This window comes from Natrix helvetica, assembly GCF_964273705.1.
Source record: "Natrix helvetica genome assembly, chromosome: 1".
Taxonomy (NCBI): Eukaryota; Metazoa; Chordata; class Lepidosauria; order Squamata; family Natricidae; genus Natrix; species Natrix helvetica.
In genome coordinates, this window is record NC_138548.1 from 70,223,535 (window position 1) to 70,240,156 (window position 16,622).

Sequence of the window (16,622 nt, forward strand, 5' to 3'; positions counted from 1 at the left end):
GAATAAGTGAATGAATAAAATGTTCCAGATCCAAACGTCTTAATAAATATGTTTGTGCTTTTGATCTTAGAGTAGGAATGCATAGGAAGGAACAATGGGACCGTGCTGTTATTTTTCCTCATTTTTTTTCCTCAAACGTTTTGCCAATACATCCTGAGCCAACTTTTCTAGAACTTGAACCCACAGCTCCAAATCCACAAGGAAAAGAGCAGTGTAATCTACTGTGGGAGATTGGTTTTCTTTGCCTTTTATCGTACTGTAAGATTGTGGCACTATGGTGGCACAGTGGTTAGAATGCAGTATTGCAGCCTAACTCTGCCCACTGCCAGGAGTTCAATCCTAACCAAGGTTGACTCAGCCTTCTATCCTTCCGAGGTCAGTAAAATGAGGACCCAGATTATTGGAGCAACATGCTATCACTATAAATTTCCCAGGGAGATCTGTAAAGCAGTATGGATGGGTATATAAGTCTAAATGCTATTGCTATTACTCAGGGGTGAAATGCTCTGAAGTCAGCTACCAGTTCTCTTTGCACGCGCAGGGACACCGCAGGCACTAAGAAGCCTTTTCTGAGTCTGCAAAGGTAAGTAGAACAGTGGGGGCGGGGAGGGTGAACAGCTGTGCTGTGCAATTTAGATTCGCTAGAAAGCAGGATTTCCTGCTTTCTGGCAACTATAAATCAGGCACCACAGCTAACTGTTGCACAGCTGATCATCGGAACCTTTTAAACAAACTTTTAGTTAAAAAAATGCTTTAAAAAGTTCCGATGACAATCAGCTGTGCCACGCAATTGTCGGAATTTTTTTTTTACTTTTTTAAGCATTTTTTTACTACCGGTTCTCCCAAACCGATAGTAAAAAATGCTGAAAAAAGTTTTTCAGAAGTTCCAACGATCAGCTGTGTAACAATCAACTGTGCCTATTTCTAGTGAATATAAATTAGGCGGCACAGTTGATTGTTGCACAGCTGACTACAGTTCGCCTGAACCAGGAGCATTTTTTAACTACCAGTTCAGGTGAACTGGTAGCATTTTTTACTACCGGTTCAGGCGAACCGGCCCAAACCGGTAGCATTTCACCCCTGCTATTACTATTGTTATTGTACAGTTGCTTGTAGACCATATATAGTCCCTGGAAGTCTTCTGGTGACCCACCATTGTTCCAGCAGCCTGTCAATCAGCTGGTTGATTGCAAACAGCAAAAGATTGCTGAAATCCCACTGTCAAGTGATTTGAAAGTGTATCACTAACTGAAAGGAAGGAAGGAGGAAGGAAGACTGATGGCTCCCTTTTTCATCATATAGCTTGCTTGGGAAGCTATAGCTTTTGGCTTGGGCCAGGGAAAGAATTTTTCACTATGTGCACATATGTGTGTGTGAGAGAGAGCATGGCCTCTAACTTGCCACTAGGCAACCATAATGGCTAGAATAGAAAACAGAGTCTTCGCATTGGAAAAACTAACCAACTAAATAAAAGTAAAATTTGATAAATCCCTGAGTGAATGAATTATGGCCAACTGCTGTCAGAGGAACCAAGAATGCATGAGTATCATTTCCTGACTGTCTTGCAGATTTTGTGCCTTGGCAAAGCGTCGCGTGGAAGGGATTCCAGGCAAGAAAACGGTGATGGTTCCTCCTTCTGAAGAGTATTCCACCCCTGCCCATCGCAAGGTGCCAGAGGACACTGATCCGGAGTTGGTTTTTCTCTGCCGTCACGTCTATGATTTCAGGCATGGACGCATCTTGAAGAATCCACAGTAACACCACTGTGGCGTTAAGTGAGCAACGATAGTAGGCCATTAGGCAGGTTAAGCTCTTTGTCCATGTAGGGGCCTCCTTTGGCGGAGTGCTGCCCACAGGCACTACATAACAACCCCGAAGCACTCAGTCCTCTACATCTGGGAGCAGACTTCCTGTTAAGGCAGATCTTCAAAGCACAGCACTTCATATAAAAAGCATAAGTGGAAATATATATCTATAAAGAAATGTGTGTCTGTATATAGATATAGGTGCTTGCTTCTGTAAATCTATATCTATATATCTGTACAATGAGCTTCATATACTGGAGGGAGGGGGGAAGGGAGGATAAAAGTGGATAAAAGCCAGTAAACTGACTCTAGAGCCAATCTTGTTGGGGATGAGTAGAACATACTGAAGGAAAACTTCAGTGTAGAAGTGAATCCAACTATAAAAAGATTCCTGATGTCATGTCCGTCTAAAAAGAAGGGCATATATCCTGCTGTTTAGTATAATACTAAAAATGAAGATGAGACCTTGTTTTGGGAGCCATCAATATACTGAAAATCCTCCTCATATTCTGCATACATACTACTTGAGAAGGACTACACTCAAGTATTTTGTATTGCAATTTGTCAAATTGTTGCTTTAAAGCAGAAAGTGGGAAAGATGTAATAGATCACCTCACACCATTATGAAAAGCTGCATATCCTTCTAAGATTGAAGTTCTAAGCCAATTGCTTAGCATTAACTTACATTGACATCCATAGGACCTATTTCCAAATAAATGCCATAAAAATCAGGATATCGGGGAAACAGGCCCAGCCTTAAAGATCATGCTTATTGGGCACAGCAATGGTGTGGGTGATAAGGTGGCACTTGAAAAGTTCTCAGAGTTTGAGACATAAATAACAGCTGCTACAATACTGATCTCTTCTCTCCACAAACTTAGAGAGGCCTGCCTATTTTGGGCAGAGGTAATTTATATATTTTTTTCCTTTCCACATCCCATTTTCTTTACTCTCATATACAGTCCTCATAGAACCTGGATTTGCACACTCATCTAACTTGGGAGGGCTAGAAGCCAGAGTTAAGAAACGATAGCATAGTACGTAGTGCTTGAGTGTCAGTCATTGAAACAGGCATTGTAACCCAACTGAGTCTGTTTTTGCCTGTCTACCTCTCTTCTCTCCCATCCACCCCAGAATATCTTAACACTGACATACGAACATGCCCATGATGGTAAGACTCTGGCTTCCAAAAGGGACTGGCCAATGAGAGGTTTGCATTTTGAGAAACTGCTTCTTGATTCTCACAGATATATTTCTGCCTCTTGCCTTACATGTATAGCTCTTAGAATACTTTAGTTTAGCTTTAACACAAAGCTGTTTCAGTTAATTCTAAAGCAAACCAAAGGACAGTGTAAGAAGAGTCCACCCGGTCAGTCAACACCCAGCTGGGATTCCATTTGTAGATTGCACTAATTTGAAAGGAGAATCAACACTGTATTAGTCCGTGTACCTGCTGACAGCCAGAATTGCTCACCTGAACTAGGGACCTATGTAGTTGCTTCCCCCCCTCCCTTTTGTAAGGGGTGAGGGAGATTTAATTAGTGTTCAGTTATTATCAAAGCGTTCTACGGCTTTAATATTGTTATCTTTTCAAGTAGAGTTAGCACTATATCTTCTGACCCTCAGGCTAGAAGTAAGAGTTTGGCCACCAGTGCTCTATATCTGTTCTGGAGAAAGTAGCCCTTACCATATTCAGCTTCTTGTGTGTTGACACAAATGGTACCTGCAGACTTGCTCTACATACCAAAGAGGGGAAATGATGGGGGGGAAACTGAAGAAAGTCTAACCCATGGTGGATAGCAGAGATCAGGTGATGATTGCATTCCATCCGGAATGGGTATATTCCTGCTTGGAGGAGGAATCTTCCACCCTAAGGCTGAACATGAATTTTCCAAGCTTGCTAGTGTCCGAGTAGTGGCTTCCTTTTATCAAAACCGCTGTTTGGGCACATAGAAGGGTTCTTTGCTAACTAGCTATCTTGTGGCAGCAGAGGTATGGAACTGAAGATTCCGTACAACTTTTCTTCACGCAGGGGAAAGCAACCCTGGAGGGGCAACTGTTTAGATGGAAGGGGTAAGCATTGGGGGGGGGGGGGCAGTATTATATGCTCTGCAGCCATGGTCTGTTCTTCCATTTGCCAAGTTAAGGAGGGAAAGATAAAGATGAAGGGACAGTTCTTCAATGATCTGGGTTGGAGTGTATATGAAGAGTTGGCTAGTCTGATCTATGCGGAGTCAGATTTGGATTCTTTCCTTTCTTTCTTCTTAACTAGAAATGGGAGAGAAACTCTAGTGCCAGAGAACCTCTTCCCGAAAAGATATTTTAGAATTCATGGTGTGGTGGCTGGAATTCTCAGCATGGTGACTTGAGACCCAGATTAAGGGCAGTCTTCCTGCCCTCATGGAAAGAAGATGAAATTTAGCTTCAGAAACAGAGCAGGTTTGTAAAGTCCTGGTTTCTGTTGCTACTTCCTCCCTCCTCCTTTCTCTGGCTTCTCCAGGCAGGAAAGCAACAGTAGCCTAAAAACAAATACAATGAAATAAAAATGAGTTACCTACCCAATTCTGAAATAGGGTTGGAGCCCCTTTTCTGGAGAACAGAAACCCCAAACCTTCCCTGCTTCTGATAATTGTCAGAATCTACTTCAGGCCAAGAATATTGTTTTAAAGATTTGTGTAGTTGTTTTATGCTGTTTGCAGACAGCATGTAAATGATTTGAAATGTCTTATCTTCAATGAAAATATTTCATGCTTTTTTAATCTATTAGATATGGAAATATTTTTGAAACTGAAAATGCAGTCAGTAGAATTTAAATTGAAATGTAATACATGTAAAATATATTTTAGTTGATAATTTTGTAAAATGCACTTTTTGTGTCTCTTCCCTTGTTTCCCAGATCTGTATTTCAGTGTTTACAGATGGAATGAGAACATTCCCTATACTCTCCTTCTGTGAAAAAGATATATTAGAAGTAATTCTTAAAAATAAATTTGAGAAATTGTATTGACTTAGAAAACAAAACTAAAGCCGTTGTCCAGTTTTTATTACGGGTGCTGCATGTATTAGTGAGACTGCACAGTAACAGGAAAAGACATTGCATTATTTTATTAATTAAATGGCTAATTCTGCCATACACTTGAAGTGGCTCGCAAATAATGGTATATAAAATACATTTATTCTTTAAAGTTGGATGAAATCCACTGTGCACATTTTCATCACACACTATTTCCTATTAGGAGGGAGACTCTTTGCTTGATGTCAGCACATCTCTACCACCTTCTCTCTGGTCCTTGGAGGAAAAACGCATAATAAATGTCAAGCCCAAAAGCTTCCCTGTTCTTGACTTCCGACATAGGGGAGTGGCAGAGTAGCTGCAGTAATCCTGAGCCTGAGGCTGAAATTAAGAATCTTTTTTCCTGAAGGATTCTTTTAAGATGCAAGCAACACCCCAAACTCGGAGATCAGAAGGTTACATTTTGAAGATTGAACTTGTAGAGAGGCAACTCTCAGTTTTCATTCTGTTCCCCTGCCGCGTCCGATGCTTGGTGATGAGTCCTTTTAGGTCTCTTCATCACGAGCACTTGAAGCAAAACAAACAGCAAGCGCATTCCTGTAAGGGTTAGTGTGAAAGCAGACGAAAAAGTGAGGCCCTTGAATAAAACATTGAATGGGGCCTTGGCTCTCCTAGAGACTTCAGAAGCACTTCCAGAGCCTTGCTAGTGAATGAGAGCAATACGTTATGGGTTTTCTTTTAGAACAAAGGAGCAGTGCAAAGCAAGAAGGGATGGCGAAATACATTAAACATAGAGCACTATTTTGTTGCAGAAGGCTACTAATGCAGCTTTCCTCCCATTTGCTACTGCAAAAATACATCTACATTTAATTCTGTTACCCAGGACAGTTCAAACAAGATTTTCAGAGACAGGCAATTAAATGGTAAAGAAGTGCCACCTGGTGGCAGAATAGCAATTTGGAGAAACATCTCAGTCTTACCCGCTTAAGGAACCGATAAATTGAGCAATCATTGCTTGACATGAAATATGTGCTTCATTTTAAAGGCATGAGCCTTCCTTTGGCTTAAGTGCCATCAGCTTTGCAAGAGAGGGGGCAGTTCTGCAGTCCACACCCCAGGATTTCTAGAGGGGACCTGCTAGTCTTACACCTTCGATTGGACAGACCTGTTGTGTGAGGAATTAATTCTAATCAGAGGTGTGAGAATTCAACACATGCACAAAATCCCTTTAAGTTGTACTCAGGATAAATAATGCCCCAACTGATGGGCAGAAATATTTTCGCTGCAATTATTTTATTACTGAATAGAATGCTTCAGGGAACACCTCATCTTCCTTAATCTGGAAAAGGCAGAAGGAAGAAAGATGACCCTGCTGCTCAGTAACTTCCAAACGGGCTTGAAGCTTGACAGATTTTTGCTTTTGTCTTGAGAAATCCACTAAGCATTGCCAGTATCATGCAATGAGTGAGGTGATAGGGGGAAAAGAGAGATCCTTTGCTCTGGGAGAAAAGGGATGTGGACATAAAATTTTAAAGTGTGATTATTATTGTTTTTACTGAAGCTCAAAACAAAATATATATCTTTCACATTCCATTAAACCATTTCAGGATGGTTATGTTTCAATAGAGGCAGCAATCTAGGTCCATGATGGCGAACCTGTGGCACCCAGAAGCCTCTTTTCAGGCACGCGAGCTGTCACCCCAGCTCAGCTCTACCAGACTTGCATGCGTGCCGCCCGCCGACTACCTGATTTTTGGGTCTCTGCTGAGCATTTGTGGGGAACGGGGTGCATGCAAGAGATGTGTGTGCATGCATAGGAGCGGGGGTTGCATGCTCAGGGGCAGGGGGAGCACGGGGGCAGCTCTTCCCCCCCACACACACACCATTTTTGGTCCCAGGAGCCTTCAGGGAGGTCTGCTAGGCCCAAAATGGGGCATGGGGGGTCATGTGTATGAGCAGGAGGGAGCGCGGGGGGGGGTGTCACTCATGCATGTGAGGGTAGAACAAGAAGCAATGCGTGGAAACTAATCAAGGAGAGAAGCAACTTAGAACTGAGGAGAAATTTCCTGACAGAACAATTAATCAGTGGAACAGCTTGCCTCCAGAAGTTGTGAATGCCCCAACACTGGAAGTCTTTAAATAGATATTGGATAGCCATTTCTCTGAAACGGTATAGAGTTTCCTGCCTAGGCAGGGGGTTGGACTAGAAGACCTCCAAGGCCCCTTCCAACTCTGCTATTGTATTGTATTGTATGTGCAGGGAAGCAGGGCACATTGCATTATGGGTATGGGCACGCATATATGTGCTGTCGTGCTCGCACACTTTTGGCACGCAAGGACAAAAAAGTTAGCCATCACTGATCGAGGTGTTTCTTTTAGTGCTACACTGCAGCAACAACAACAACGAACACAGAAAATTATAATTCTGTTACTATCTAATGCAGTGTTTCTCAAAGTTGGCGACTTTAAGTCCTGTGGACTTCAACTCCCAGAATCCCCCAGCCAGCATAGCTGGCTGGGGAATTCTGGGAGTTGAAGTCCACAGGACTTAAAGTCGCCAACTTTGAGAAACACTGATCTAATGGTTACCCAGATTTCTACAGCCTAAGTGTCAGCCTTAGCCCTAGTCTTCCTTCAACTCAACAACTGAACAATCGTCTGCCTTGGTGGGATGAGGCCAGGGGGAATAGTGGGCATAGATGAGAAAACGAAGATAAAATTTATTACAATGCTAGCTGCATGTTTTTGATCTCTTATGAATGCAAAATTTTCAAAGTAATTACCTTATTGTTTTACCCAGGAAAAACTATAAAATTGCAATCTGTTTACCAAAATTTTGCTTTATGGATGTTTTAAATATACCTGTTTTTAAAGCTACATCCTTAGTGTTAAAACTTAACTTTGCAGATTGTGGAATATGAATTTTGTCTCTTAACCCATCTTTAAAAATTAATATAATACTGCACATTTACCATGTTATATTAAGGGAGGGGGGGGGGTTCTGCTTGCCAAAAACAAACAAGGAAAAATTAGTCACCTCTGATGAAATGACAAGATTAAGGAAACAAAGAACAAAAATAAATCTTACCAGTCAGGCAGCCAGTACTGATACCTTATAGCAGGGGTGTCCAAACGTGGGAACTTTAAGACTTGTGGACTTCAACTCCCAGAATTCCCCAGCCAGCATGGCTGGCTGGGGAATTCTGGGAGTTGAAGTCCACAAGTCTTAAAAGTTCCCACGTTTGGACACCCCTGCCTTATAGTATACATAAAGATCAGTATTTAATAAAACAAAACATTCATTATGATTATGGAGGTTCTCAATCACCCAGGACATGGTTGTCCCAAATGTGCTTTTTCCCAAAAGACAACTGGACTTTCTTGAGGTTTTTTTTTTTTCCTTCTAAAACATTTTGCTTTTCAACCAAGAACTGAAGAAGCTTCTTGGATGAGAAGCGAAAAGCTTTCAAAGAAAAAAATGAAGTCCAGTTGTCTTTTGAAAAAAGCACCTTTGAGACATTCATTGTGAATTATGCATGCACATTTCCTCAGAAAAACAACTTACTTTTACACTAGACGTGCTAAAGCGATAAACTGAACCACTGTGATCAACAGGTCTTGAACCAACAACTTCTAACGTACATTTACAATAAATGTACTGTACAGGGAGTCAAACTATTCTCCAAAGCACCTGAGGGTAGAACAAGAAGCAATGGGTGGAAACTAATCTAGGAGAGAAGCAACTTCGAACTGAGGAGAAATTTCCTGACAGAACAATTAATCAGTGAAACAACTTGCCTCCAGAAGTTGTGAATGCACCCTGCACTACATTCATGAGATCTAAGAACTGGGTGGGCAGCTTGCCCGTACTAAAACTGAGCAGGCCAACTATTGTTTGCATTTTTAAATGCCAGTGGTGTCTCCACAAAATGAAAGTATACAAGAGAGAATGAAATGCAATAGTTCACTTGGATAGTAGGCTGCGGGCCAAGCCAACAGATAGCACCTCTGTTCTTGGCAAGACATCAAACACACTGCCCCAGGGAGGTACAGCACGATAATACTATAAACCTCTGAGAATGCAGGCATTATAAAGTTTATTAAAACAAAGATAGTGTTGCCTCTGTCCCATCTGAGCAAACTAAACACTACTGTAGTATCACAAAAAAAGGAAGGTGAAATGGAGTGTTTTGGAGAGGTTGGGAAGGAACGTTATGTGCTTGCTTTTTTATTTGTTTAGTTAAGAGCCATCCATGTTAACACTACTAAAACAGAGTATTCGCAAACACTGCAATTCCATAGACCATGAACATTTAGTAGCAATAGGTTTTGTCGTCGTTTATTAAAAGAAGTTTTGATAATTCTTTAGTGGCTGACTTTCATTGTTTTGCCACAGGACTTCTCTGGCACCCTAACAAGATTGTTTGGAAAGATCCTCAATCTAATGTAGAGTAAAATGGTTTAGTATATAAAGGGTTTTGGTCAGCTCCACTAGATAAACGAGTCCATGAAGTCAAGTCCACAGGAAGGCTAACATTACTTTCAGTCAGATTGACTATAACAACCCAATTTTGCAAATGAGACTGTGCGGTACCTTCTCCCCTTCTTGAGTTCAGCAAATTAGTTAGGAATCTGTTTCAGCTGTTTCCCAATGTTGGAATTTGAATGTTCTGGATGCAAAAAAATGTTTCACCCCCTCCAGCCAAGCCAACAACTTCTGCCTACCTCCATCAAATATCATCTTCTTTACCCTCAAATGCAGTTTTGAAAATTTCTAGGCCATATAAATCTCAACTTTTCAGCTTAGATTTCCTGCTGTAAAAAGCCAATTATAAAAAAGGGCTGAAGAATAGGGAAATTATATTAATTATGTTATACAAGATTATTCCTGTAATAGAGAAATGAAAGAAACATAAGCAATTAAGTAATTGAGCTGGACATATTAGGAGGTTTTTCAACATTGAAGAAAAGTAGTACTCAACAAATGTTCTTGTTTTCTCTGTTTTTAAGTTATGTACTGTCTATTTTATTGTAGCAATGAGAAACAATATTTTAGTAAGGACCTTATCTTGGGGGGAGAGGATAACACTACACCAGTGCAATTATTTAATGCCAAGAAAGGATTAGAATATGGACTTTTTTTTTTAGCAATACACACTTGTGTGTTCACAGTGAAGCTCAGAAGAAAAGGCACACTAAATTGATCTTTTAAAAAAAGAATGTTTACTAAAATATGCACTATTCTCTAGGACAGTGGTGGGCAACCTTTTTTTTCAACTGAGCCAAATCTCGCCAAAACCACGATTGAAATTTATTTTGAGAGCCACATTTTTAAAACCGAAAATACATAGGATGGTACATTGTTTTTAGTTTCAATAAACTCTGGCATTTGAAGCATGCAAGTCTTAAAGCTGTCAAGTTACAAGATCCTTGCATCCCTAACCCTTTAGGAAAAAAACCCCAAGGGGTCTTCAAACCTGACAGCTTTAAGACTTGTGGACTTCAACTCCCAGAATTCCTCCTCCAGTCATGTTGGCTCAGGAACTCTGGCATTGAAGCATGCAAGTCTTAAAGCTGTCAAGTTGCAAGACCCTCGCACCCCCAACCCTTTAGAAAAAAAACACCAGGGTCTTCAAACCTGACAGCTTGAAGACTTGTGGACTTCAACTCCCAGAATTCTGAGAATTGAAGTCTACCAGTCTTAAAACAGCCAACTTTGCAGACCTCTGTGTTAGCCCAAAGCCTGGCGCTGGGCGGGCCTTGCTCCCCCATTGGTGGAGCCCCAAGAAGCGAGGAGGGAGAAAAAGAGACGGAGGCCAAGGAGCTTCCCCCCTGCCCCCTCCCAGCAAAAATCTAACCGGGGAGCCGGGCGGGCAGTAGCAAATTAACCTCAAAACGTATCAACGCTTGGAAGGACGTTGTGAACAAAAACCAGCGTGCAACATGGAAGGATCCCAAATGACTTAACGTTTGTAATGCTGAACTGTCCAAGAATGCTAAACCAATTTGTGATTGCAACTTCCTCGAAAGCCTTTTGAGCGCACCCGGATTAAGGTTCCCTTCCCACAACTTTGTTACCAAATCCCATGGCCACCAAATTAACTCACCCATTTCCACATATACCCAATCATAAAGTAATCAAGACTGACTGGAATGGCACACACACACACACAAATTAAAAATCATAAAGCTGAAGGTGAGCCTGTTTCTCAACCTTGACAACTTTAAGGGGTGTGTACTCCAATTCCCAGAATTCCCCAGCCAGCCATACTCCAATTGTAATTTCTTCTTAAAATAGGATAGAAAGGCTCATGGCAAGAAACTCCAGGCATCCAAACAACTAAAAGGTCAAGGCTGTGTGTTAATTCTGTTTCCCACTTATTTCACAAAGTGGGCTGATTTATTTATCCCACTCATTTATGCCATGCTGTCCTTAGTTTTTGAAACATTTTACAGACTAAGCCTTTTTTTTAAAAATGCCATCAATGTATACACAATTTATTGAGCTGGTATAGGTTCTCCTTGAGCAGGCGGCTGAATTAGAAAACCTCCAAAGTCCCTTCCAGCTCTGTTCTATTCTAAAGACTCTCTTGTGCTCAGCTCCATTCCAAACAATACTGACATGGTCAGTACTAGTTTTCCTGATTTCCTGATTAGGGAGGATCCTGAAGTCGGGCGGGGACGAGAAGCGAGGAGGCAGAAAAAGAAACGGAGGCTAAGGAGCTTCCCCCCGCCCCCTCCCAGCAAAAATCTAACGGGGGGGGGGAAGCTCCTTAGCCTCCGTTTCTTTTTCTGCCTCCTCGCTTCTCGTCCCCGCCCGACTTCAGGATCCTCCCTAATCATTGTGGGTCGAAAAAAGGGAAAGGGGCGCTTGTTTTGAAGTGCCCGAGAGGAGGGAGGGGAGCGGGCGCCCGGCACACAGAAGAGCCGCATTAAAATGTGTAAAGAGCCGCGTGTGGCTCACGAGCCGCGGCTTGCCGACCACTGCTCTAGGAGATATGACCCAATTGAATTTTGGAGTGTAATGTTCACAATAGGGTCTATAATTTATTTATTAACAAAGCCCATAATATACTTTTACTAGGACCAGTCAAAGTAGTCCAAAACAGCATACAAGCTGTCAACTTCTCCAGAACTTTTAATCAGGCAAGATTAAAATTAAATCTAAACCTAGAAAAATAGTATATCAAGGAACAAGGTGCTTGTATTTGACAGGAAAAGGGAAGTGAACAATGACTAAACAGACATAATTGGAAAATAAGTCCCTCTAGAGTAAGTAGGTGAATTTGTGTAACTTGGTATACAAATTCTTGTTTTGCATAGTATTGCTTACCACAAAAAGAAGTAGCTTAACATGCATTTTTTATACATTCGTGTCCATGTCATCTTTAAATAATAAGATTTTGGCTTACATTTTAACAGTTCATAGCTTCTGCTGCTTAATTTAGCCGCAGAAAATTTAAGATCAAATCGATAAGCCACAAAATGTTGTTTTCCATTTTAAAAAAACAACTCTTCACTCTCATTCAGTACATTTACATATTTCGTACCTTTTATAACTGCTTTACTTTTTCTATAACCTGCCTGAGTCCATAAACCTATTAGTATGGTTTCATTATTAAGATTAAGTCAATAATTGCCATTATTGATGTGAACATGTAGTAGAAATATACAAAAAAGAATAAGTGTATTTCATTATAGGCAGAAAAAAGAATGAAAAACATAGATCAACAAAAGAATGAAATACAGATCAACAAGCATCAAAGTTAAAGTGAATTGCTGTTTTTAATTGTAGCAAATCTTTCATTTAATTATTTTGGAACCTATCTGCTAGTCTGCATAAATAATATATAGATTTATATAGATCACCAAATTCGATGCAATATTCGATGCACAGCAGTGGCCAAAATTGTGGAAACCTTTTGGGAAAAGTGTACAGTATTTTTGAGGTTTGATGGCTAATAACACTTTGGAGTAGTACCATAAAATTATACATCAATGGAAATATAATTTAATCAAGAATGCAATGCAATAACTTTCATGAATGATTTGCTATTAGAATAGCAGTTATAAAGTAGAAAAGTGAAACACGTAGAAAAAACTAGATATACAAAAATCATCACCATGTCAGTTAATACTTAGTTGAGTAAACTTTAGCATGAATTACAGTCTTACTACATCTTCCCATGGAGTGAACCAAGTCTTGTAGTTCTGCAGCTGTTATAATGTGAAACCAAGATTGAATGATTGCTTCTATTAACTGGGTTCCACTAGACAGTGTCGGGGGGCGGCGCCTAGGAGTAGAGCCTTCTCTGTGGCGGGCCCAGCCCTGTGGAATGACCTCCCTCCGGATATTAGGAATACCTCTGACCTCCGCTCCTTTCGTATTAAGCTTAAGACCCACCTATTCCAAGTAGCTGGCCTGGCTCAACTTTGATCTAACCATATCGCTCCTGACGGGTTTTTAATTGGGTATTTTAATTATATTTAATTATTTAGGGGTTTTTTAATCACTGTATTCTAATTGTTTTTTATTCATCAGCCGACCTCCTCCTTGTGTATGTCTCGGTATATGTCTCTGTTATATGTTTGTTTTGTCCACATATTTATTTCATATGTTTCATTGTACGCCGCTCCGAGTCCTTCGGGAGAGGGTGCGGCTAAGAAATAAATATTTATTTATTATTTATTTATTGCTGGCTATATTTGGCTATAGCCTTTCACAGAATACAGATAATTAAATAAACTTTGTTGCATTACATTCCTGATTAAATTATCTTTCCATTGATATATTATGATACTACTCCAAAAAAAGTAGTGTTATTAGCCATTAAACCTCAAAAATACCCTTTTCACAAAAGGTTTCCACAATTTTGGCCATTACTGTAATTCACATACAGTTTACACCTCTAAAATTATAATCCTTTTAAGTAAATCCATAATTATATCGATAAATGTTTGCTATCAGAAAAAAATGCAGCTTTATAGTATGGAAAGCTGACAGCCCAGGCTTAAAACCCAAACGTTGCTCCTGTTCTTGCCCCAACTCCTGTTCACCTAACTGTTTGAAAGCACGGAAATGCGAGTAGATAAATGGGTACCACTTCAGTGGGAAGTGGGAAGCATTTTGTGTGCTTCGGCATATAGTCATCTCTGAATACAAATACCCAGTTATAAGAATACTTTGAAATGTAATGGCTGTAAGAAGAATACAAATAAAGCATTTTGATGGTAAAACTGCTTTTTTACATGAAGAGGTTTAAAATGTAAAAGATATAAATATGGAACATCTTCTGGTTTTGAAGATTCAAATCTATCAGAAATTAGTATGTAAACTTGAAAGGAAATAGGTTAAGAGTTTTCAAGCTACTTGAGAGATTTTAAAGAAAAGAGATGAGGAAGTCTTGTAAATGTCCCCAGAGGACAAAAGTCTGATTCTCAAGACATTTCTGAGCTATAATACCAAATATTGCTTAGAAATATGGAGAGTACCTGAGTTGGATGGAGGGTACCTGAATTGCGATTAAGATGCAGCTTATTTTTATCCATTATCTGAATATAATATATTATGAATCATTTATAAAGAAGCATCCATGCATCTTAAATGGATAGTTTAACCAATGGAGGATAATGAATGTTAATAAATCAATGAATAATAACAAAGTGGAAAACCAAGACTGAAAATGGCAATTTCTGCTTTTCTCTGGGACTCCAGGCAATAAATACTGCATCCCTACAAGAACAACCATGTAAGATAAGATCCTTTGCACAATATCATTCCGTTAATTCCATACTCAAGAACCTTAGTTAGGTTTCACTGATCCAAGTTCAAACACTATGCTAGCTCTCATCAGATAGCATCACCATGATATCATCTAGTACATGAAAGTCCTTTTGTTGTTTGCCGAATTTGCTATTGGGTTGCAATTCAAAGCTGGAACATCAGCCAGGATGATTTGGATTTGTCCTTCTATTTCTCTTTGATCAGAAATTCATAGGAATACTAATTACATGATAATCAGTGCCAGGCTTCAGCTGGAGGCCAAACAGTGATTAAGGAAGTTCAAAAGAATTTCAGCAAGGTTAAACCTGAACTAGTCTTATTTCTAAATATAAAGTTCACCATTTGTTATGTTTAGTTTTTGTTCTACACTACCTCAAATTATCCTACTTTGGACAAATTTATCTGACGATCTAGTTCTCTGGAAACAGCCTAATGCTGATAAAGGTAGAAGGAAAAAGAAGAAGACAATAACCAGGAGCAAATTCAGCTACAGTAGTGATGAGGTACAGTTGGAAGATTTGAAAGACCAGGTTGGGGACAGATCATCATCAATAAAATCTATGTATGTTAGGGGTGTCAAACTCAAGGCCCGCCAGCCAGATCTGGCCCAGGGGGCTTAGATCTGCCCCATGGGGCCACCCTGGAAACAGCAAAGGACTGGCCCACAGTGCCTCTTCCAGTGAAAATGGAGCCCGGGAAACAGAGTCCTCCCAAGCTCCGTTTTCATTGGCAGAGGGTTGCAGGAGGCAGTCACAGCCAGAAATGGAGCTCGAGAGCCGGTTTTCACTGGCAGAGCACTTGGGTCACCACAGGCACCTCTGACACAAGTGACATCAAGCTGGCCTTGCCCACCCTGGCCACACTCATTCCTGCCCCCCGAGGTCCAACACAACCCTGATGTGGCCCTCCATGAAATCGAGTTTGACACCCCTGATCTTTGTGGTTACTGGAGTCAAAAACAACTTGATAGCACATAATTTTAAAAAAACTAACAACTTGTGGGTGTGGGGGCAAGATCATGAACTTTCAACTGGGTGGGAAACCCCAGAAGCTTTCAGATTCGGGTTTCCACGGATGTGGCAACAGGTCTCTCTTAATAAATTGGAAGTTTGAGGAAAGTTCTGCCTTGGACTCTGATTTAGTTTTGGATGATATTTGAAATGCTGACAGGTGGGTCCATGGGTTCCTGTTTTGTCAAATTCGATTAGTCCTTTTATTATTTATTTTATTTATTATTATTTAAAATTATTTTTACAAATAACTCAAGCAGCAAACATATCCAACACACCTTCCTCCTATTTTCCCCACAGCAATTGCAGGTGTTGCCGAACAAGTGCGCAATTTAACTTGCACAGATAGGAACACTAGGCTGAGAAGAACAAGATCAGAAGGAAAGATAATAAGAAAAAAATATAGGGCCTTAATGAGGGATTCATGGTTTCAAAGCACTACATCAAAAGGGCCTGGAGGATTGTCATTGATAATAAACTGAAATAAGCAAATAATGTTAGAAAACTACTGGAACAGCTAACACAAATATTAAAAGAATCGTATCAAAGATACATAAGATCCCTATTCATCTTTATTCTGCACACTAGGAGATTGGAGCAGCTTCAGAGGAGGGTGACAAAGATAATACAGAGACCTGAGGACTTGTCTTATCAGGACAGGCTGAAGTAACATGGAATATCCAGTCTAGAAAAAAGGAAGCACAGGTAGGCTGAGGATAGACAACATATTATTTTTCAGGAATGTGAAAAGGTGTCATAGGAAAGACAGTTAGTGTATCCATAACCAAAGATACTAAGATCTATTGCATATACATTTAGATTTCATTAACTGATGAGCAAGCGCATACATATATTGTACATGGAAAAAAACACCATGAAAAGGTGTATACAGCAATGGAACAGTGGAAAAACTGTGGAACAATTTACTTGCAGATTGTAATTGTTTATTTATTATTTCTTTAACTTAAATGCACCCATCTCATCTAGGGGCAACTCTAAGTGACTTACAA

The 16,622-nt window shown here is 40.2% G+C and overlaps 1 protein-coding gene across 4 annotated transcripts in view; it reads left to right on the forward strand.

Annotated features, from left to right (window-relative positions):
* BAHD1 (bromo adjacent homology domain containing 1) overlaps window positions 1-4,863 on the forward strand; it is a 79,223-nt gene extending 74,360 nt beyond the window's left edge. For all 4 annotated transcript variants that reach the window (XM_081938984.1, XM_081938983.1, XM_081938981.1 and 1 more), the window contains exon 7: window positions 1,569-4,863. In XM_081938984.1, coding sequence (XP_081795110.1) covers window positions 1,569-1,758 — 190 coding nt within the window. In that variant the 3' untranslated portion in view covers window positions 1,759-4,863. The remainder of the gene's footprint in view (window positions 1-1,568) is intronic.
* Window positions 4,864-16,622: the final 11,759 nt, after the last annotated feature.